At 42.6% G+C, this 22,625-nt stretch overlaps 1 protein-coding gene across 1 annotated transcript in view; it reads left to right on the forward strand.

Moving 5' to 3' along the window:
* The first annotated feature begins 11,175 nt into the window (after window positions 1-11,175).
* Window positions 11,176-22,625, forward strand: part of LOC126194667 (beta-galactosidase-1-like protein 2) — a 161,389-nt gene continuing 149,939 nt past the window's right edge. Inside the window, exon 1 of the mRNA XM_049932868.1 lies at window positions 11,176-11,237. Within this exon, the coding sequence (XP_049788825.1) occupies window positions 11,177-11,237 (61 nt within the window). The 5' untranslated portion in view covers window position 11,176. The remainder of the gene's footprint in view (window positions 11,238-22,625) is intronic.

The following is a 22,625-nucleotide window of genomic DNA, read 5'->3' on the forward strand; positions in this document are numbered from 1 at the left end:
TTTGTAATATATGCTATGACATCATTAATTTATACAAAGCGCACGTGAAATTTGCATACTATTCGGTCTCATGAAACTACACTATAAATCTACATTAACTGAACCAGCCTGCAGCAGTAGTTCTATAAAGGTTTTCTTAGACGGGACGTAACGTTCTATTGGATGTGACATCACACATATACAGCGACGGCTAGGGTTATGTTACGCGATAAGACAGTTGGGGTTGACTGCTTAATGTGGATGGCCTTCAGTTATAGAGTAAAACTTATACATCAAACCATAAGCCCAGGAGTGGTCAATGTTATTGGTTACCAACTTACAGATTATGTCCAGACATGGGCCTACAGGAAGCTTCTTATACCTTCCTTGGCGAAATAATGTGGTATAACCAGTCTGCAGACCACTATAGAATGGATTGTGGGTTTGATCCCTGTGCGAGACTGTTTTGGTATGTACACAATGACTTGTTTCTTTCTTTTCAACTGCTCTGTTATGGAATATAAGTACTTCACTTTGGTAATTATTTGTAATTCCTCGCCGCTATTTTTGCTGCAATCACATTATGTCGTCTCTGTTTTCCGTGTATTACGACGTCGATATCTTTGGCTCTGATACTGTAACTCTGCAGTATTGAGGTACCATTCCTCGCGATATTTACAACCATTTCGATTAAGCTCTAGTAACGGAGAGTCCGACTAACGTATTTGTAGAATATTGTGAGCAATAATATAGGAAAAATGTAGTCTGTAAAGCTTTGATTGCAAACTGCCGTTATTTACGTAGTATTCAGTAGATCTGTGTCACTTGAAATAATAGCAATAATTGAAATTAGTATTATAGCACAATGCATTGTCTCTGTCCCTTCTAAAATAGTGCTTGAGAACAATTTAAATGCAGAAGTATTTAAATTGAGGATGTGTCGTGACTTACATCAAAATTAGTTACATTCAGTCTGTCTATTTGTCTGCTTAGTGTATTATTTTAGCAGACATATATTTTCTGTAGTTATACACCTAGTCAGGTTAGTTTACAACATCGAATTATCAGGCCTAACTAGAAGTTAGGCTATTTTTCGACGTGGAAATCTAGCATTGGGGTATATATTTTTTGACTTTTGGGCACTAATTTGGCAAATATGTATATGTATGGAAATTAACACAACTTTCTTTTATGTTGCAGATGTATTTTTGCAATGTTGTGATACCACATTAATTGATATCAGTCTTACAATGTTTTTTCATGTATTAACTTAAGTTAGGTCTTTGATTCTTGATGTAAACGCCGAACTTTTAGCCTGGCCTACGTATTTTTCAGACATTGTAGAATTTTTCATCATCTTAGAAGTGGAAAATAATTAATTTACGAATCTGCTGCGTTTTTTAACTTAGCAGGCATCTGTTATTAGTGGCGGTAAGAGGTTGCAGTACAGAGATCAGACATTGCTCGATTTTATAGGGCAGCTATCTGCTCATGACAGGAGCAACTGGTATGTGAAGCGGGACTTGCTTTTATTTACCGTTTTCGGGTTTTATGGGACAGTATTAATGAAACTCATTTTAAACAAATACGAACTTCATAATCTGTTATCTTGATTTCATCCACACTTGTTAGTCTTTAATCGTTTTTAGAGAAATATGCTATCTGTTCATTCAAATACTTCATGGCAAATGAGATATAGCTTCGAATGAAATTGACCAATATGCCTGAAGAGCCAGTCTGTAAACAAGTTTTTCGGAGTCAGTAATGCAAACATAGCCAACATACAGGGCTATTAAAAATGATTGAAGCGATTTCATAAATTCACTGTAGCTCCATTCATTGACATGTGGACACGACACACTACAGATACGTAGAAAAACTCATAAAGTTTTGTTCGGCTGAAGCCGCACTTCAGGTTTCTGCCGCCAGAGCGCTCGAGAGCGCAGTGAGACAAAATGGCGACAGGAGCCGAGAAAGCGTATGTCGTGCTTGAAATGCACTCACATCAGTCAGTCATAACAGTGCAACGACACTTCAGGACGAAGTTAAACAAAGATCCACCAACTGCTAACTCCATTCGGCGATGGTATGCGCAGTTTAAAGCTTCTGCATGCCTCTGTAAGGGGAAATCCAAGGGTCGGCCTGCAGTGAGTGAAGAAACGGTTGAACGCGTGCGGGCAAGTTTCACGCGTAGCCCGCGGAAGTCGACGAATAAAGCAAGCAGGGAGCTAAACGTACCACAGCCGACGGTTTGGAAAATCTTACGGAAAAGGCTAAAGCAGAAGCCTTACCGTTTACAATTGCTACAAGCCCTGACACCCGATGACAAATTCAAACGCTTTGAATTTTCGGCGCGGTTGCAACAGCTCATGGAAGAGGATGCGTTCAGTGCGAAACTTGTTTTCAGTGATGAAGCAACATTTTTTCTTAATGGTGAAGTGAACATACACAATGTGCGAATCTGGGCGGTAGAGAATCCTCACGCATTCGTGCAGCAAATTCGCAATTCACCAAAAGTTAACGTGTTTTGTGCAATCTCACGGTTTAAAGTTTATGGCCCCTTTTTCTTCTGCGAAAAAAAACGTTACAGGACACGTGTATCTGGACATGCTGGAAAATTGGCTCATGCCACAACTGGAGACCGACAGCGCCGACTTCATCTTTCCACAGGATGGTGCTCCACCGCACTTCCATCATGATGTTTGGCATTTCTTAAACAGGAGATTGGAAAACCGATGGATCAGTCGTGGTGGAGATCATGATCAGCAATTCATGTCATGGCCTCCACGCTCTCCCGACTTAACCCTATGCGATTTCTTTCTGTGGGGTTATGTGAAAGATTCAGTGTTTAAACCTCCTCTACCAAGAAACGTGCCAGAACTGCGAGCTCGCATCAACGATGCTTTCAAACTCATTGATGGGGACATGCTGCGCCGAGTGTGGGAGGAACTTGATTATTGGCTTGATGTCTGCAGAATCACTAAAGGGGCACATATCGAACATTTGTGAATGCCTAAGAAAACTTTTTGAGTTTTCGTATGTGTGTGCAAAGCATTGTGAAAATATCTCAAATAATAAAGTTATTGTAGAGCTGTGAAATCGCTTCAATCATTTGTAATAACCCTGTATTTTTTGGCAATTCACATATTTCATCATATTTAGTCACCAAGGCCGTGCTTGGTGCATTTGTACACATGGGGTGTGGGGTATGGGGTGTGGGGCATAGAGTGTGGGTCGTGGGGTATGGAGAGTGGGGGCGTCTCCCTCCCCCCCCCATGCTGTTGGTATGAGGCCAGATGACATGATGCTGATGTCATGATTCCAGGAATGCTATCGGAGCCCCGCCTCTCCATGGTCTTAGCAGGTGGCTGGATGTCTTGATTCCAGGAACGGCTTTGGGTATAAATGGATATGATTGTATAGCATTGTTGGCTGGGGGGCCCCATTTGGGGGAGTTCGGCCTCCGTATTGCAAGTCCTTTTTAGGTGACGGCACATCGGCGACTTGCAAGTCAATGATGATGAAACTGATGATGAAGGACACACAACATCCAGTCCCTGCTGGGAATCGAACCCGGGCCACCTGCGTGGTAGGCGGTAACGCTACCTGCTATGCTACAGAGGCGGATAGCTTTGGGCATAAGAAAGTGCTGATGTTGCTATGAGCAAAATATGACATGCACAATTGCCTTAGCAATAACACGGCAGTTAAAAAATGTGCTGACAACTGCTGAGTCACCATTTTTCCAAGATCTCTCCTTGCTACCCTACTGTCCATTCACCCTGAATTTTAGTCCCACCCTTTAACATTTCCTTTACATCCATCATTGCTTCTTCAATGTAGAGATCGAACAGTAGGGCTGAAAGGTTGGATTCCTGTCTTACACCCTTTTAAATCTGGGCACTTCATTCTTGGTCTTCCAATCTTATTGTCCCTTCTTGGTCCTTGTAAATTCTGTATATTAGCAGTCTTTCTCTATAGATTACTCTCATTTTCCTCAGAATTTCGAACATACTGCGCCATTTTACATTGTCGGACACTGTTTCTAAGTCTGCTAATCCTATGAGCACGTCTTGATTTTTCTTCAGTCTTGCTTCCATTATCAAACTAAATGTCAGAAATCCTCTCTATTGCCTTTACCTTTCCTTAAGTCAAACGGATTGCCGTCTAACAGATCCTCATTTTTGTTTTCCATTTTTCTGTATATTACTGTTGTCAGCAGCCTTGGATGCAGAAGCTGTTAAGTTGAATATATGATAATTCTCGCACTTTCTATCTTCGGATTTGTGTGGACGATATTTTTCCGCAAGTCTGATGATATGTCATCAGTATCATATATTCTGCATACCAACTTGAGTAGTCACTTCGTTGGTACTTGCCTCTATCAATTTAGAAATTCCGATGGAATGTTATCCATCCCTTCTACCTTATTTGACAGCTCCAGAGCTACAGGCATTTAAAACTACTTATTGGTCTCTCTCTACATTTTTTGCCCCCCCCCCCCCACCCAGATTTCCTTTCTTAACCAAACTGACAATCCCTTGATCCATCAGGTTTTCTCCTGGTAATTGATCCCTTCTTGTAGTCAAGTTGCTCCTGAAATTTATATTCTTCCAGTGCGATTCAGTATCTGCTCATTAGTTATTCGATCTGCCCATCTAATCCTCAGCATTCTTCTGAAGCATCGTACTTCAAAAATTTCTGTTCCGTTCTTGTCTAAAATATTGGACGTTCACGTTTCAGCTTTGTACAAAGCTACACCCCAGACAGATAACTGCGGAAAATACTTTGTAACGACACCGCTGTATTTATGCTCTAAATACTGCGACTTTTATCGGCTACTTCACAAATGGCTAGTAGCGTCTGCCAATTAGCGTGACCTTGCTGTGAGTTTTAATGGTGATTTTAGCGTAAGCTATACATTTGGAAAGACTAATTATAGTTCGACATTTTTGAGAACTGCTTTTACTGAAATTTAAATCAAAGTTGGCTGGGCGTAAAATCTACTTGACTATTGCAGATAGCCCAGGGTATTTAGTGGATGTGGGTTGTTCTACAAAGAAAGGATCAATTTCTGACTTGTCATTATCTACCTTATTTGTCGTTTAGACAACTCAATATTTTCTACTAAACCACTGTCCCCGAATTTACTGTTGGTAAAGAATCGGTACAAACTCACCCCCGGAATTTTCCCTCTGAAAATTAATAATAATGTCTCTTGAAACCGGTCGGCAGCTGTGACGGGACTAATATTGAGGCCAGTTTTTTTAACTGCACTTGGAATCGTTATCGGAGTTTTCACTTAAAGGATGAAACTTTGCTTTTAGGACCAAAATGAAACTAGCAAAAAAATGGTGTTATTTATTTTTGCAACTAAATTTATTACTCTGTTCAAATAGAAATGGAATTGTTGCCAAACTTGTTGATTTATTGTAAGTTTGAGAATTTGAGCAAGTTATATTAAATTTTGAATATTGAAAACCGACCTATCACAGTTGTAACATAGCTTTCTGGTTTGAAAATTAGTGCGACTACTTTCTTATCAAAATTACTACGCAAAATAGTATAATGGCATAGACAATTTTTAGTAACTAAACTACAGAAAACCTTTAGTACAATGAACATGAGGTACTTTTAAGTGGTGGCAACGCAAGTTACTACAAAATAATCACTCTGTAACTTGAAAGAGTATCACGACTTTTCCTAACATGGCTCTCTGTCCTGTAATAATTCTAAATATAAAATTGAATGTCAAATGTCTTGCCTTTAAGCCACAGCACAGTAATAAGTATTATGCAGATTAACTTACACAGTCTCTTCACATTTCGTATTAGATGGAAAGAGAGACAAGGCACGCCATGTTGCTTACTTTTTAGGACAATGCTTGATGTACCTTCGGTACAACCCACTGCAACACACAATTTTACCTGGAAATTCTTGCATCGTGAATTACGATTGATATGAGACAACTTACTACTATGAAAGGTGTTAAATCCTTGCCTTCCTCCACAAACTTTACCATATTCCTGGCAAAAATCAACTTTACGTAGATCACTTTTCACATGAGCTGCACTCAAACACGATATAGGAGCAACTGCGACACCAAGTCTCTGCCTACCTACCCGTGGCTCATCCTGGTCACTGAAGAGGCGGCAACGGAAAATGCATAGCAGTGCACCCGCTTCGCTGGTTGAAGACCTCATGCCTTTTTTTTTTTTTTTTTACAAATATACTCTTTTGTCACTAGGAGAGCAGGCATTTATAATTTGTGTTAATGAAAAGAAGTATATTTAGAGAAAAGTTATAATACAATAAGTTTTTCAGTACAAAATACACACACGACAACATTGTATCAATGGTTACACCGTTCATCAGCCCAGGTGGCATGTTGACAGCTCTACTGTAGACGTTCCCACCTGTGAAGACACGCCAGAGGTAACAGACATCAGGTCTCCAACAATAAAGGCCAGTCTGCTGCAGCCTTCTGTACACCGTTTGCTCGATACCACACGTCCAGGGGAGGCTGCGAGGTCAGATGCCAGCTGCAGTGCAGTAGTAAGATGGCACCCTGTTGCCCTTTCAGCCAAACAACGGTCCACTCCCGCGCGTTCTGAGGCGTCTTATCACGATCCGCGCGGCTCCAGCTGTCGGAGGTTCGAGTCCTCCCTCGGACATGGGAGTGTGTGTCGTCCTTAGCGTAAGTTAGTTTAAGTTAGATTAAGTAGTGTGTAAGCTTAGGGACCGATGACCTCAGCAGTTTGGTCCCAAAAGACCTTACCAAAAATTAAAAACAAAACCAGTCCACTCTTTCTGTTACCACACGTGGTCGGTCCTGTCCTGGTCTCCGGGATGCAGTTTCGGTCTCTATAAACTGTTGCGTCATCCGAAAAACAACAGAACGGTTCACATTAAGCCATCGGGCCACATCACTTTAGCGGCCGTTGTGGCCGTGCGGCTCTAGGCGCTTCAGTCTCGAACCGCGTGACCGCTACGGTCACAGGTTCGAACCCTGCCTCGGGCATGGATGTGTGTGATGTACTTAGGTAAGTTAGGTTAAGGTAGTTCTAAGTTCTAGGGGACTGATGACCACAGACTTTAAGTCCCATAGTGCTCAGAGCCATTTGAGCCACATCACTTTGCGACTCTGGTGCTTCCATTCCTCTTACGGTCCTCCACAGCAGAGAGTCTGTAGGCAAAGTCTCCGTGCCATACTGCAACGTCTGTGACTTTGTACACAACGACTGTGGATGTGGGACTGCCCTGCAAAACAGCCCCACTTGACAGGTGCCCTGACGTCATTGCTGGCGTGGTTGGCCGTCGATCGGATCTCTCGTGCAGAACACGATCGTAACGACATTTGTTGACAGTTTGTATGATTATACCGTGAATTACACACAGGACGAGGAAATAGTTTGTTGCTTTAATTTTGGACACCAGTGTATACAGGGTGTTACAAAAAGGTACGGCCAAACTTTCAGGGAACATTCCAAAGACACAAAGAAAGAAAATATGTACTGTGGACATGTGTCCGGAAACGCTTACTTTCCATGTTAGAGCTCATTTTATTACTTCTCTTCAAATCACATTAATGATGGAATGGAAACACACAGCAACAGAATGTACCAGCGTGACTTCAAACACTTTGTTACAGGAAATGTTCAAAATGTCCTCCGTTAGCGACGATACATGCATCCACCCTCCGTCGCATGGAATCCCTGATGCGCTGATGCAGCCCTGGAGAATGGCGTATTGTATCACAGGCGTCCACAATACGAGCACGAAGACCCTTTACATTTGGTACCGGGGTTGCGTAGACAAGAGCTTTCAAATGCCCCCATAAATGAAAGTCAAGAGGGTTGAGGTCAGGAGACCGTGGAGGCCATGGAATTGGTCCGCCTCTACCAATCCATCGGTCACCGAATCTGTTGCTGAGAAGCGTACGAACACTTCGACTGAAATGTGCAGGAGCTCCATCGTGCATGAACCACATGTTGTGTCGCACTTGTAAAGGCACATGTTCAACATTACCTTCCTTCAATTGGACCAACTGGCGGTGAATCGAGGAAGTACAGTACATACTGACGAAACTAAAATGAGCTCTAACATGGAAATTAAGCGTTTCCGGACACATGTCCACATAACATCTTTTCTTTATTTGTGTGTGAGGAATGTTTCCTGAAAGTTTGGCCGTACCTTTTTGTAACACCCTGTATATAAATACGACGAGATGGCCCAATGATCCCTTCAGTGCAGATCACAAATTCGCTCGGATTCCTACAGGACTCAGCGAATCGAAGCGAGTAACGAGGAAAAAGGACAGGGAACTACGTCAGTAGTGGGTGGATAAGATGTATGTACGGATGGCCGAGACAGTCAAGGCGACTGTTCGTGAGAAACGGAAAAATCCGGGTTTGAGTCCCCATCCGGACCAGCAAATATTCAACTTTCCCACTGATGTATTTCGATTCCCACTAGCAGCTAATGTCATTATTTTCTTTGGATCATAATCATATAAGGCTGCAGAATCAAAAATGGCATCTGTACTTTCGAACATGTCCCCTCAGAACAGACACCACATGTAAATTTAAGTGTTCGAAAATTGTAATGCAACACCACCATATTACCTTTTTCATAAAGTGTTGTTAGTAACACTGAAGCGCCCGCCCGGCTAGCCGTGCGGTCAATGCGCTGCTTCCCGAGCGGGAAGGCGCGCCGGCGAATTAGTGTCGAGCTCCGGTGTGCCGGCCAGCCTGTGGATGGTTTTTAAGGCGGTTTTCTATCTGCCGCTGCGAATGCGGGCTGGTTCACCTTATTCCGCCTCAGATACACTATGTCGGCAATTGCTGCGCAAACACTGTCTCCACGTATGAGTACACCATAATTACTCTACCACGCAAAGATTTGGAGTTACACTCGTCTGGTATGAGGCGTTCCCGGGAGCGGGGGGGGGGGGGGGTAGGGTTTCCACTGGGGACCGAACCGCACAATAACCCTGGGTTCGGTATGGAGCGGCGGTGGGCTGTGTGGACTGCTGTAGCGCCCGCATTTCGTGGTCGTGCGGTAGCGTTCTCGCTTCCCACGCCCGGGTTCCCGGGTTCGATTCCCGGCGGGGTCAGGGATTTTCTCTGCCTCGTGATGGCTGGGTGTTGTGTGCTGTCCTTAGGTTAGTTATGTTTAAGTAGTTCTAAGTTCTAGGGGACTTATGACCACATTTTTTTGGACTGCTGTAGCCTGTTGTGGGGTTTTGAACCACTGCGGGCTACGGCGGGGACGAAGCCTCTCCGTCGTTTCTAGGCCCCTAGTTAAATACACAATATTAAAGGCGCGATAAATTTCTATGAACTGATAGGCACCATTCGGAAAACATTTGTATCGACTGGTCTCTGTTTCAGATTGATGCCACCTTCAGCGATCCGAAAGTTGCGACACTGTCTTACCTGATGACGTGCTAAGATGTCTGTGTGAGTACATAATTGATTATTTAACAACAGTAATGGTGCTCACATCTAAATGCATTACGCAGTATGAGACGCGATCACAAACCGTTGCCAAATGCTTTGTACATCACTTTCCTTCTACTCATTGCACTGTATTAAAGTCCATTCATTTAGATTCATACTCCTTGTTACAAATATGTGTCGAATTGAAGATGATAGATTCTGTAATGAGCATTAACAAATCCATGTTACCACCGTTTGAAATTTATACTATACCAGCTGATCAGTACGAGTCAGCACTGGAAAAGAAACAATCAAACATTCCCTCTGTCGCAACCTATAACCCCACAGCAGCTATGTTACTTACCCGCCCCTGATGTAAGCCTCCAACTTTATTTAGCTCAGGGCCGAATACGCCGATGTCAGTTAAAATTAAGCACGTCTTAAAATATTACTGTATAAGAATTTTGGCTTGTGACTGAGCAGAAAAAGTAGTCTCTTGAGAAGTTCTTAACGTTAGTTGGCGTTTTTGGTTTTGCTAGTTGCATCTTTTCGTATAAAAATTCTGCCTGCGTATGATTGAGCTCGCAGAACTCGAAAAGTAGTCTTTCGATTGACTTGAAATTTTGACACAAGGTTGCATTCGAATACATGCGTATTTTTATATACCTATGTTTTTAAATACTTGTATAATATGTAAATAGATATGTAACATATATGAACGGGAAATGTCGTTACCAAATATCTCAAAAATACAGGGTATTACAAAAAGGTACGGCCAAACTTTCAGGAAATATTCCTCACACACAAAGAAAGAAAATATGTTATGTGGACATGTGTCTGGAAATGCTTACTTTCCATGTTAGAGCTCATTTTATTACTTCTCTTCAAATAACATTAATCATGGAATGGAAACACACAGCAACAGAACGTACCAGCGTGACTTCAAACACTTTGTTACAGGAAATGTTCAAAATGTCCTCCGTTAGCGAGGATACATGCATCCACCCTCCGTCGCATGGAATCCCTGATGCGCTGATGCACCCCTGGAGAATGGCGTATTGTATCACAGCGGCCCACAATACGAGCACGAAGAGTCTCTACATTTGGTACCGGGGTGAGAGGAAATAGAGAGCGGAAAGGAGGAGATGGACGGAGAAAGAGGCAGGAGATGGAGAGAGACGGGGGAGAAGAACATGGACGGAGAGACGGGGAGGAGATGATGCACAGAGAAAGAGAGGTATGAAGAGGAGATGGGCAAAGGGAGGAGATGAACAGGCACAGAGCGGAGAAGTAGAGTAGGGCATATATCCAATTCCCATATATGATAGAAACACGTGCTTTCTCTTTTGTTTCTTTTCCGTTTAACCAGACTGAGCCACACCGAGCGGCCGGGCGCACGATTTGAGGACCACTGCTCTGCAGAGTGGTACAGTGTTTCAAGCTTTCTCGAAATCTACAATTTTTTATTTTTAGGTGTCTAGTAAAGTCATGTGCTCTACTCAGACGTCTCTATTAATCGTTGTTCCTAACTGGCTTCACAACAAGTGATATTTGTAAAAGAGAGGTGACCTCGAAACTTGTTATGTACAAATTAAATTTTGGAATGATTGCTGTTTGGAGATAATTCATATCACGCACCGAGATTGTGATACGGCATCCGTGCGTGAGGTGAATTATTCCTTAATCTGGGAAGGCCGACGTGCCGCTCTCGATATATAAGTGAGTTCGAGATAAACCTGCCCCAGTTGGGATCTAACATGCTGTGGTTACTCGCGTGCACATTCGGCCTTGTGGCGACAGGAAGTGTTCACTGCCAAGGTAAGGCACGGCCTGACGCAGGTCACCCTAGCAGTACCGTGTTTACACGCAGTTTAGTAAGGGATGTACCCCAATGGCGCGCACCACAAAAATTTAAAACATAAAAAAAATCTTCGTTTTAACCCTTAATAAGAATGATTTTTACTATTTAACTGGAAATATGTGTCTGATAGGCACAGTAACAAAAAACCCAAATAAATGTTGCTTTTTGGCAGTGAGGTACATTAATATATTAGTACAATGAAGAAACTCAACAATAATTCAGTAAAAACCCCATGAATTAGGGATTCCAGTATGCAATATTTTCATGACTACTCGTGTAATGGAACTCTACAAAAATAGATAAGCAGTGTAAAAAAAATTAATGTCAGGAATAAGCTTCAAATTCACAAATATTTTTAGTTAATTAATCCATTTATCACTCAACACTCATTTTTCTGGAACATTGTACGCATACAGCTATATCACAATTCATACACTTACATGAAAGAGGGTTGTATACATGGAAGAAGCCTGGAGATACTGACAGGTTTCAGATAGATTATATAATGGTAAGACAGAGATTTAGGAACCAGGTTTTAAATTGTAAGACATTTCCAGGGGCAGATGTGGACTCTGACCACAATCTATTGGTTATGACCTGTAGATTAAAACTGAAGAAACTGCAAAAAGCTGGGAATTTAAGGAGATGGGACCTGGATAAACTGAAAGAACCAGAGGTTGTACAGAGTTTCAGGGAGAGCATAAGGGAACAATTGACAGGAATGGGGGAAAGAAATACAGTAGAAGAGGAATGGGTAGCTTTGAGGGATGAAGTAGTGAAGGCAGCAGAGGATCGAATAGGTAAAAAGAAGAGGGCTAGTAGAAATCCTTGGGTAACAGAAGAAATATTGAATTTAATTGATGAAAGGAGAAAATATAAAAATTCAGTAAATGAAGCAGGCAAAAAGGAATACAAACGTCTCAAAAATGAGATCGACAGGAAGTGCAAAATGGCTAAGCAGGCATGGCTAGAGGACAAATGTAAGGATGTAGAGGCATATCTCACTAGGGGTAAGATAGATACTGCCTACAGGAAAATTAAAGAGACCTTTGCAGAGAAGAGAACCACTTGTATGAATATCAAGAGCTCAGATGGAAACCCAGTTCTAAGCAAAGAAGGGAAAGCAGAAAGGTGGAAGGAGTATATAGAGGGTCTATACAGGGGCGATGTACCTGAGGACAATATTATGGAAATGGAAGAGGATGTAGATGGAGATGAAATGGGAGATATGATACTGCGTGAAGAGTTTGACAGAGCACTGAACGACCTGAGTCGAAACAAGGCCCCGGGAGTAGACAACATTCCATCAGAACTACTGACAGTCTAGGGAGAGCCAGTCCTGGCAAAACTCTACCATCTGGTGACCAAAATGTATGAGACAGGCGAAATACCCTCAGACTTCGAGAAGAATATAATAATTCCAATCCCAAAGAAAGCAGGTGTTGACGGATATAAAAATTACCGAACTATCAGTTTAATAAGTCACGGCTGCAAAATACTAACGCGAATTCTTTACAGACGAATGGAAAAACTGGTAGAAGCTGACGTCGGAGAAGATCAGTTGAGATTCAGTAGAAATATCGGAACACGCGAGGCAATACTGACCCTACGACTTATCTTAGAAGCTAGATTAAGGAAAGGCAAACCTACGTTTCTGGCATTTGTAGTCTTAGAGAAAGCTTTTGACAATGTTGGCTCGAATACTCTCTTTCAAATTCTGAAGATGGCAGGGGTGAAATGCAGGGAGCGAAAGGCTATTTACAATTTGTACAGAAACCAGATGGCAGTTAGAAGAGTCGAGGGGCATGAAAGGGAAGCAATGGTTGGGAAGCGTTTGAGACAGGGTTGTAGCCTCTCCCCAATGTTATTCAATCTGTATATTGAGCAAGCAGTGAAGGAAACAAAAAAAAAAAAATTCGGAGTAGGTATTAAAATCCATGGAGAAGAAATAAAAACTTTGAGGTTCGCCAATGATATTGTAATTCTGTCAGAGACAGCAAAGGACTTGGAGGCCAGTTGAACGGAATAGATAGTGTCTTGAAAGGAGGATATAAGATGAACATCAACAAAAGCAAAACGAGGATAATGGAATGTAGTCGAATTAAATTGGGTGATGCTGCGGGAATTAGATTACGAAATGAGGCACTTAAAGTAGTAAAGGAGTTTTGCTATTTGGGGAGCAAAATAACTGATGATGGTCGAAGTAGAGAGGATATAAAATGTAGACTGGCAATGGCAAGGAAAGCATTTCTGAAGAAGAGAAATTAGTTAACATCGAGTATAGATTTATGTGTCAGGAAGTCGTTTCTGGAACTGTGTATGGAGTGTAGCCATGTATGGAAGTGAAACGTGGACGATAAAGAGATTGGACAAGAAGAGAATAGAAGCTTTCGAAATGTGGTGCTACAGAAGAATGCTGAAGATTAGATGGGTAGATCACATAACTAATGAGGAGGTATTGAATAGGATTGGGGAGAATAGAAGTTTGTGGCACAACTTGACTGGAAGAAGGGATCGGTTAATATGACATGTTCTGAGGCATCAAGGGAACACCAGTTTGGTATTGGATGGCAGCGTGGAGCGTAAAAATCGTAGAGGGAGACCAAGAGATGAATACACTAAGCAGATTCAGAAGGATGTAGGTTGCAGTAGGTACTGGGAGATGAAGAAGCTTGCACAGGATAGAGTAGCATGGAGAGCTGCATCAAACCAGTCTCAGGACTGAAGACCACAACAACAACAACACTTACACGCAGTGTACCTATTATTCAGGTAAGAACAAAGACGGCATTTCCTGTTTTTTTTCATACAGATCAGTAGATCTACAGTTACTTTCCTGATGTACTTCAGTCTTGTTGCTGTACTGTTCCACTACAACATTTGTCTGTTTCACAATTAGTTCTATGGGTTCATCATCAGACATAAAATACCAAATATCTTGTATTTCAGGATTATCAACTTAATTTTTAACAGCCCTTGTTGTTTCCAGTATTCCCCAATTTATGTAATCACGAGGTACTCGTCTAGCTTTATTTAGTTCTTTTGATTACCAACAAAATCTATTTTTTTCCCATCGGAAAGAAAAGGAACTGAAATATCGTTATTCGTATGGTCACCTGTGCTGGAAAAGTCAATATTTAAGACAGACTCGTGTTCATCAGAGGAAGACCTCGAGGTTGCTTTTTCACGAGAAAATGAAGGATCAGAGTCGGAATAATCAGAAAATAAATCTTAAAACATCCCTTTCCTCTCCACCTACTTCTTCCTGCATCCCAGCAAATTTCTTTCTTCAAGATTTGGGTCATCCACTCTCACTACCTCGGTGCGTTTCCTTTTTCGTAACGTAAATGGAACTTGCTCCATTTCCCCACCCGTATAATATATCGTAAAAAATTCTAGGACTTTTGATTTAAATTATGTCTAAAAGAAGAGGCAATTAGCTGCATCTAGTTCTACTAACCATAAATAAAATATCTCTTTTGGAAATACAACAGAAACCTAACAAAACTTGTGTTACTGGAAATATGTATTCCACAGACACCGTAATATTTGAGAAAACAACTCTTACTTCACATGTAAGCGTCACCTTCAACAAAGACTCGCACCACAAGACTGACAAAGACATTGTGTGAAGCTACAGAGGCATTCTTGACAAAATCACAAACAATATTGAAACTTCGTGGCAGATTAAAACTGTGTACCGGACCGAGACTCGAACTCGGGACCTTTGCCTTTCGCGGGCAAGTGCTCTACCATCTGAGCTACCCACGCACGACCCACGCTCCGTCCTCTGGAGTGCTACTTCTGCAAGGTTCGCAGGAGAGCTTTTGTGAAGTCTGGAAAGTAGGAGACGAGGTACTGGCGGAAGTAAAGCTGTGAGGACGGGGCGTGGGTCGTGCTTGTGTAGCTCAGATGGTAGAGCACTTGCCCGCGAAAGGAGGAGGAGGAGATTAGTGTTTAACGACCCGTCGACAACGAGGTCATTAGAGACGGAGCGCAAGCTCGGGGGAGGGAAGGATGGGGAAGGAAATCGGCCGTGCCCTTTCAAAGGAACCATCCTGGCATTTGCCTGAAGCGATTTAGGGAAATCACGGAAAACCTAAATCAGGATGGCTGGAGACGGGATTGAACCGTCGTCCTCCCGAATGCGAGTCCAGTGTGCTAACCACTGCGCCACCTCGCTCGGTGTCCGCGAAAGGCAAAGGTCCAGAGTTCGAGTCTCGGTCCGGCACACAGTTTTAATCTGCCAGGAAGTTTCATATCAGCGCACACTCCGCTGCAGAGTGAAAATCTCATTCTACAAACAATATTGTCAATATAACATAACAAAAATACATACATGTCGCTCAGACACACTCCGTCTTCAGGCCACTCGTGGCCCCGGGACCATCCGACCGCCATGTCACACTCAGATGAGGATGTGGATAGGAGGGTTGTGTAGTCAACACACCGCTCTCCCAGTCGTTATAGTTATGATGTTTTTCTTTGACCGGAGCCGCTACTATTCGGTCGAGTTGCTCCTCAATTGGCATCACGAGGTTGAGTGTACCCCGAAAAATGGCAGTAACTCATGGCCGCCCGGATGGTCACCCATCCGCGTGCCAGCCACGCCCGACAGCGCTTAACTTCGGTGATCTGACGGGAACCGATGTATCCACTGCGGCAAGGCCTTTGACCACCTCACACACAGACTTCCTTTAAAGAGTTAATACTGTGATGCGGTTCCTCTTGTAAAGGTGAAAGACGTAAACGTAATTATTTCATGTGGAATGAAACTAAATGGTTCTTGGGGCCTTTTCAATGATTTATATATGCAGACTGAAGTGACAAATGAAAATTTGTACGAAGACTGGTATATGAGCCCGGGGGTCCTGCTCACTTGGTAGGTACAGTTGGACAGCCTCCGAGTTAGGGGGAATGTGAAGTGGGCTGAGGCGTGGCTGGCAGTTTGGACTGCGGCGGGAGTCGTGCTAGGGCACTCCGTAGAGTTGGGCGAAGCCACTGTCTGGTGTGGCGCCAATGAGCAGCAGACCCGCGCTCGAATTCTGGTCACGGTACGAATTTTCATTCAACCCTCCAGTCTGCATACATACATCACATTTTGTACGGGTTTCTCCGGCTGATTTTTCAGTGTGAAGTTGATAAGCCACAAGCGCTCCCTAGCACCAAATTATTTTAAAGAGTAATGAACGGAATTTCGACAGTTTGAAGTGAGTTTGATTTCGCAGGAAGCTGATTTTTCATCCTTCGTTTCATCCAAACCAAGACGTATAACTGTTTTTACTTCTAGAGCTCTTGATGTTCGAGGAAACCATTTTTAGATAAAACTGTTAAGCTTTCGTGGCCTGGTTTTTCGGCCGACGCTTGTTTGATAATTTTTCTGACATTTCACCAGCACGAGTGGCTGGCATTATCAAAGCTTTACTCTCCAACAATGGCGGGAGAAGCTTTGATGATTCCAGCCACTTGTACTGGCGAAACGACGGAATAATTATCAAACAAACGTCGGCCGAAGAACCCGAGACAGACACCAACCGGCTATTTGTTATTTTTGGATAACTTCCTACGTTAACTATATATTATAGGAAACATACTAGAAGTCTTAAGGTCCATAGTGTCTGAAAGATGACTTGCTGATTCTTGACGTCAGAGCAAAGTTACTCGACCACCACAAGCCTTTTAGTGGGAAATTCGATGCTCAAACAACTGCGTCTATAAAGTTTACGAATGCGTTTAATGAAAAGACTATCTAAGAATTGAGTGTACATATGAATAGTATGTAACAAAAAGACACTGCATTTTACACACGTGATGATAAGATTCTAAGGGCATAACACGCTACTGACATTCTGTTTGCAAGTACATTTGCGTGTTCACACCATTTCAAGTGAGAATGAATATTCATTCCTAGAAATTTTGCACTTGTTACACAGTCTATAGAGGTTCCATCTACATTTAATTTAACATTGTCATTTTTCCTCTTCAAACTGAAATTCATGGCATTAGTTTTATTTATGTTCAATGTCACTTTATTGCTTATTGACCAATCATAAACTTCTTTGAGAGTTTCATTTGCTTTCCCTGCAAGGAGTTCCTTTATTTTCTCAGTGACTTTAATATTGCTGTCATCAGCAAAGAGAATGTTTTTACCATGAGTAACACTACTGGGAAAGTCATTGACGTATATGAAGAATAGTATTGGTCCTAATATGCTACCTTGCAGAACCCTTTATTAATGTGTTTTGGTTCTGATAAGTGTTTTACTAAATGTGTAGATCCATTTGAAGTATGTGTTATCTCTACTCTTTGTACCCTATCTGCTAGGTATGATCGAAACCAGTCATTAGCTACCCCTCTTATTCCCAATGCTTCTAATTTATTGAATAGAATCTTGTGGTCGACTATATCAAAGGCCTTAGAAAGATCCAAAAATATGCCTGTGACACACTCACCTTTATCAAGAGCATCAAGTGCAACTTTTGTGAATTCTACTATGGCTGTCTCCGTATTTTTGCCACTTCGGAAACCAAACAGTGATTCGCTTAAAAGATTGTATTTATTCAGGTAATTCATTAATCTGTCTTTCATAATTGCTTCTATTATTTTTGAGAATGGTGACAGCTGGGAGATGGGCCGGTAATTTTCTGTCTTCTGCAGTACCATTCTTAAGCAAAGGTACAACTCTTGCCTGTTTTAACTGCTCTGGAAATGTTCCTGCTGTGAAGGATTCATTTATCGTATTTGTTAAGGGGCCTTGTGTAATCCGTATGCATTGTTTCAGTACACACACTGGTACTTCATATAAGCATACTGACATTTTATTTTTCAGTTTTCCAAGAGTTTTATTGACTTCATTCTCTGTGGATGGAAGTAATATCATTGTATTTAGTGCAACATTATTTACAGGTGTTATATTTGTTTTGGGGAATTTTTTTAGTAACTTCTCTGCAATATTTGGAAAATGGTCATTTACATCTAATTTTCAGCATTCTTCTGTAGCACCACATTTCTAAAGTTTCTATTCTCTCCTTGTGTAAACTGTTTATCATCCATGTTTCACTTCCATACATGGCTACACTCAGTCGAAATACTTTTCTATAAGACTTCCTGACACTTAAATCTATTTTCTATGCTAACAAATTTTTCTTCAGAAATGCTTTTCTTGCCGTTGCCAGTCTCCATTTTATATCCTCTCTACTTCGATTACTATCCGTTATTCTGTTGCTCAGATAATGAAACTCTTATACTACTTCAAGTGTCTCGTGTCCTAATCTAATTCCTTCAGCATCACCTGATTTAATTCGAGTACATTTCGTTATCCTTCTTTGCTTTTGTTGATTTTCATCTTACGTCCTTCTTTCAATCGTATGCGCACGTAAAATTCCGCTAAAAATCATTTCATTTGTTGAAAAAACGAATATTTACATTCTTATATAGATCTCCAAGTGTTACATACAGGGCGACAATTATTGAACTATACGAAAAAAAACGTAAATTAGTTACAAACTACTGCGTGCACACACTTTATTCAACATATGAACGTCGCTACAGATATTCGGATTTCGGTTTTGACATGCTCGATACGCCTGCCTTCATTGGCAATGATGTGACGCAGACGAATAGCGAAATTCTGCATGACCCGCTGAACTGTCGGAACATCGATGCTGTCGATGACGTCCCGTATGGCTGTTTTCAGCCGAACAATGGTTTTGGGGCTATTGCTGTACACCTTGTCGTTAATATAGCCCCTCAAAAAGGAGGCGCACTTGTTCAGATACGGAGAATATGGCGGCCAATCGAGGCCCATGCCAATGGCCCCTGGGTACCCCAGAACCAGAATGCGGTCCCGAAAGCGTTCCTCCAGGACATCAGACATACTCCTGCTTCGATGGGGTCGAGCACTGTCTTGCACGAACCGCATCTTTTCGATATCAGGGACATTTTGTATAATAGGGATGAAATCATCTTCCAAAACCCTCGCGTACTCCCAGTAGTCACCGAGCCATCAAGGAATATCGCGCCGATTATTCCGTGACTGGACATTGCACACCACACAGTCACCCGTCGAGGGTGGAGAGACTTCTCGATCGGGAAATGCGGATTCTCAGTCCTCAAAATGCGCCAGTTTTGCTTATTGACGGACCCATCAAAATGAAAGTGGGCTCCGTCGCCAAACCAATCCATACAGTGCATATTGATTCCCATCGTGTCCCGCGGCCAACCGTGAAGTTTGAAAGTTCTAACGTAAACCGTTCCACTGGACTCGCATTCGGGAGGACGACAGTTCAATCCCACGTCAGGCCATCCTGATTTAGGTTTTCCGCGATTTCCCTAAATCGCTCCAGGCAAATGCTGGGATGGTTCCATTGAAAGGGCGCGGCCGACTTCCTTTCTCTTCCTTACCAAATCTGATGAGACCGATGACCTCGCTGTCTGGTCTCCTCCCCTACAAACAACCCAAGGTAAACCGTTCAGAAGTGGGGCTCTGGTAGGCAAATAAAGACGTGCGCGTTTTCGAATGCAACGTTGTATCAAAATTTCAAAGCATTTGGTGAAGAATATCGCGAATCTCTTGCCCAACGTAAAGTCCCGAGCGTCTGGAAAAAAGCGCAGGTGACGCCTGTATATAAGAAGGGCAGAAGGACGGATCCTCAAAATTACAGACCAATATCCTTAACATCGGTTTGTTGCAGGATTCTCGAACATATTCTCAGTTCGAATATAATGAATTTCCTTGAGACAGAGAAGTTGCTGCCCATGCATCAGCACGGCTTTAGAAAACATCGCTCCTGCGAAACGCAACTGGCCCTTTTTTCACATGATATCTTGCGAACCATGGATGAAGGGTATCAGACGGATGCCACATTCCTTGACTTCTGGAAAGCGTTTGACTCGGTGCCCCACTGCAGACTCCTAACTAAGGTACGAGCATATTGGATTGGTTCCCAAGTATGTGAGTGGCTCGAAGACTTCTTAAGTAATAGAACCCAGTACATTTTCCTCGATGGTGTGTGTTCATCGGAGGTGAGGGTATCATCTGGAGTGCCCCAGGTAAGTGTGGTAAGCCCTCTGTTGTTTTCTATCTACATAAATGATCTTTTGGATAGGGTGGATAACAATGTGCGGCTGTTTGCTGATGATGCTGTAGTATACGGGAAGGTGTTGTCGTTGAGTGACTGTAGGAGGCTACAAGATGACTTGGACAGGGTTTGTGATTGGTGTAAAGAATGGCAGCTAACTCTAAATATAGATAAATGTAAATTAATGCAGATGAATAGGAAAAAGAATCCCGTAATGTTTGAATACTCCATTAGTAGTGTAGCGCTTGACACAGTCACGTCGATTAAATATTTGGGCATAACATCGCAGAGCGATATGAAGTGTGACAAGCATGTAATGGCAGTTGTGGGGAAGGCGGGTAGTCGTCTTCGGTTCATTGGTAGAATTTTGGGAAGATGTGGTTCATCTGTAAAGGAGACCGCTTATAAAACACTAACACGACCTATTCTTGAGTACTGCTCGAGCGTTTGGGATCCCTATCAGGTCGGATTGAGGGAGGACATAGAAGCAATTCAGAGACAGGCTGCTAGATTTGTTACTGGTAGGTTTGATCATCACGCGAGTGTTACGGAAATGCTTCAGGAACTCAGGTGGGAGTCTCTAGAGGAAAGGTGGCGTTCTTTTCGTGAATCGCTAGTCAGGAAATTTAGAGAACCAGCATTTGAGGCTGACTGCAGGACAATTTTACTGCCACCAACTTATATTTCGCAGAAAGACCACAAAGATAAGATAAGAGAGATTAGGGCTCGTACAGAGGCATGTAGGCAGTAATTTTTCCCTCATTCTGTTTGGGAGTGGAACAGGGAGAGAAGATGCTAGTTGTGGTACGAGGTACCCTCCGCCACGCACCGTATGGTGGATTGCGGAGTATGTATGTAGATGTAGATGTAGAAGAACTTTCGGAGATTTACAATTATGTACAAACGAACATTTACATTTTTATTTATGTAGCTAATTTGGCAGTAGTAATTACTCTGATGACCCGTCCAGAGGACCTAGAGCCCTGTGCTGTAAGGGTGCCGCGCATGATAACCAAAGAGGTCCTGTTATGAAACGAAATGGAACTCCAGACCACCATTCCTGCTTAAACCAACCTGACTCACCCGCCATACTCCCGGCAACCAGGAGTGATGGTCTCGGCTGCCATTTCTTTATGAAGCAGAATCACTTCGGTTTCCATCCACGGCACTCTTACAATACGACGGCACGTCGACTATATTCTACGTCCCGTTTTAGTACCCTTCATGGCAAGCCATCCAGGACTTACATTTCAGCAAGATAATGCCCGACCGCACATGGCGAGAGTTGCTACTGCTTGTCTTCGTGCTTGCCAAATCCTACCTTGTCCAAGAAGGTTACCGGATCTCTCCCCAATTAAGAACGCTGGGGACGTTACGGAGAGGGCCCTCCAACCGGCTGGGGATTTTTACGATCTGAAGCGCCAGTTGGACAGAAGTTGGCGCTGTGTCCCTCAGGCGCACATACAACAACTCTATCAATCAGTTCCAACCCGAATGAATCCTTGCTTAAGGGCCAGGGGTGGACCAACGCGTTATTTACTTGGTCACTTTCTGAAGCTCTTTCTCTTGAATAAATCATCGAGTTTTTCTGAAATTGTAATCATATGTTTATTTCTACATGTACAGGACATCTACCGATTTGCGTCCCATTCGGGTAATTCCTTCGTGGTGCGTCGGTTTTCTTTTCTTAGAGTGTATGTAAGTGGCTAAAAGACTTCTTAAGTGATAGAACCTAGTACGTTGACCTCGACGGCCGGTGTTCGTCAGAGACATGGGTATCGTCAGGAGTGCCCCAGGCAAGTGTGATACGACCGCTGTTATTTTCTGTATACATAAATTATACGGCAGACAGGAAGAACAGCAATCTGCGGCTGTTTGCAGATGATGCAGTGGTGTACACCAAGGTGTTGTCATTGATTGACCGTAGGCGGATAAAAGATAGCTTAGACCAAAGTTTTTGATTGTTTGATCAATAGCAGCTAGCTCTAAATGTAGAAAAATGTAAGTTAAAGCAGATGAGTAGGGACAACAGCAGATGAGTAGGAAAAACAGCATTAGCAGTGTACTGCTTGACACAGTCACGTCATTTAAATACCTGGGCGCAACGTTTCAAAGCGATACGAAATGGAATGAGCAAGTAACGATTGTAGTAGGGAAGGCGAATAGTCGACTTCGGTTTAGTGGGAGAATTTAGGGAAAGTGTGGTTCATCTGCTAAGGAGACCCAGATACGACCCTAGTGAGAGCCATGCTGGAGTACTGCTCG

Source organism: Schistocerca nitens, chromosome 7, assembly GCF_023898315.1.
Source record: "Schistocerca nitens isolate TAMUIC-IGC-003100 chromosome 7, iqSchNite1.1, whole genome shotgun sequence".
Lineage (NCBI taxonomy): Eukaryota > Metazoa > Arthropoda > Insecta > Orthoptera > Acrididae > Schistocerca > Schistocerca nitens.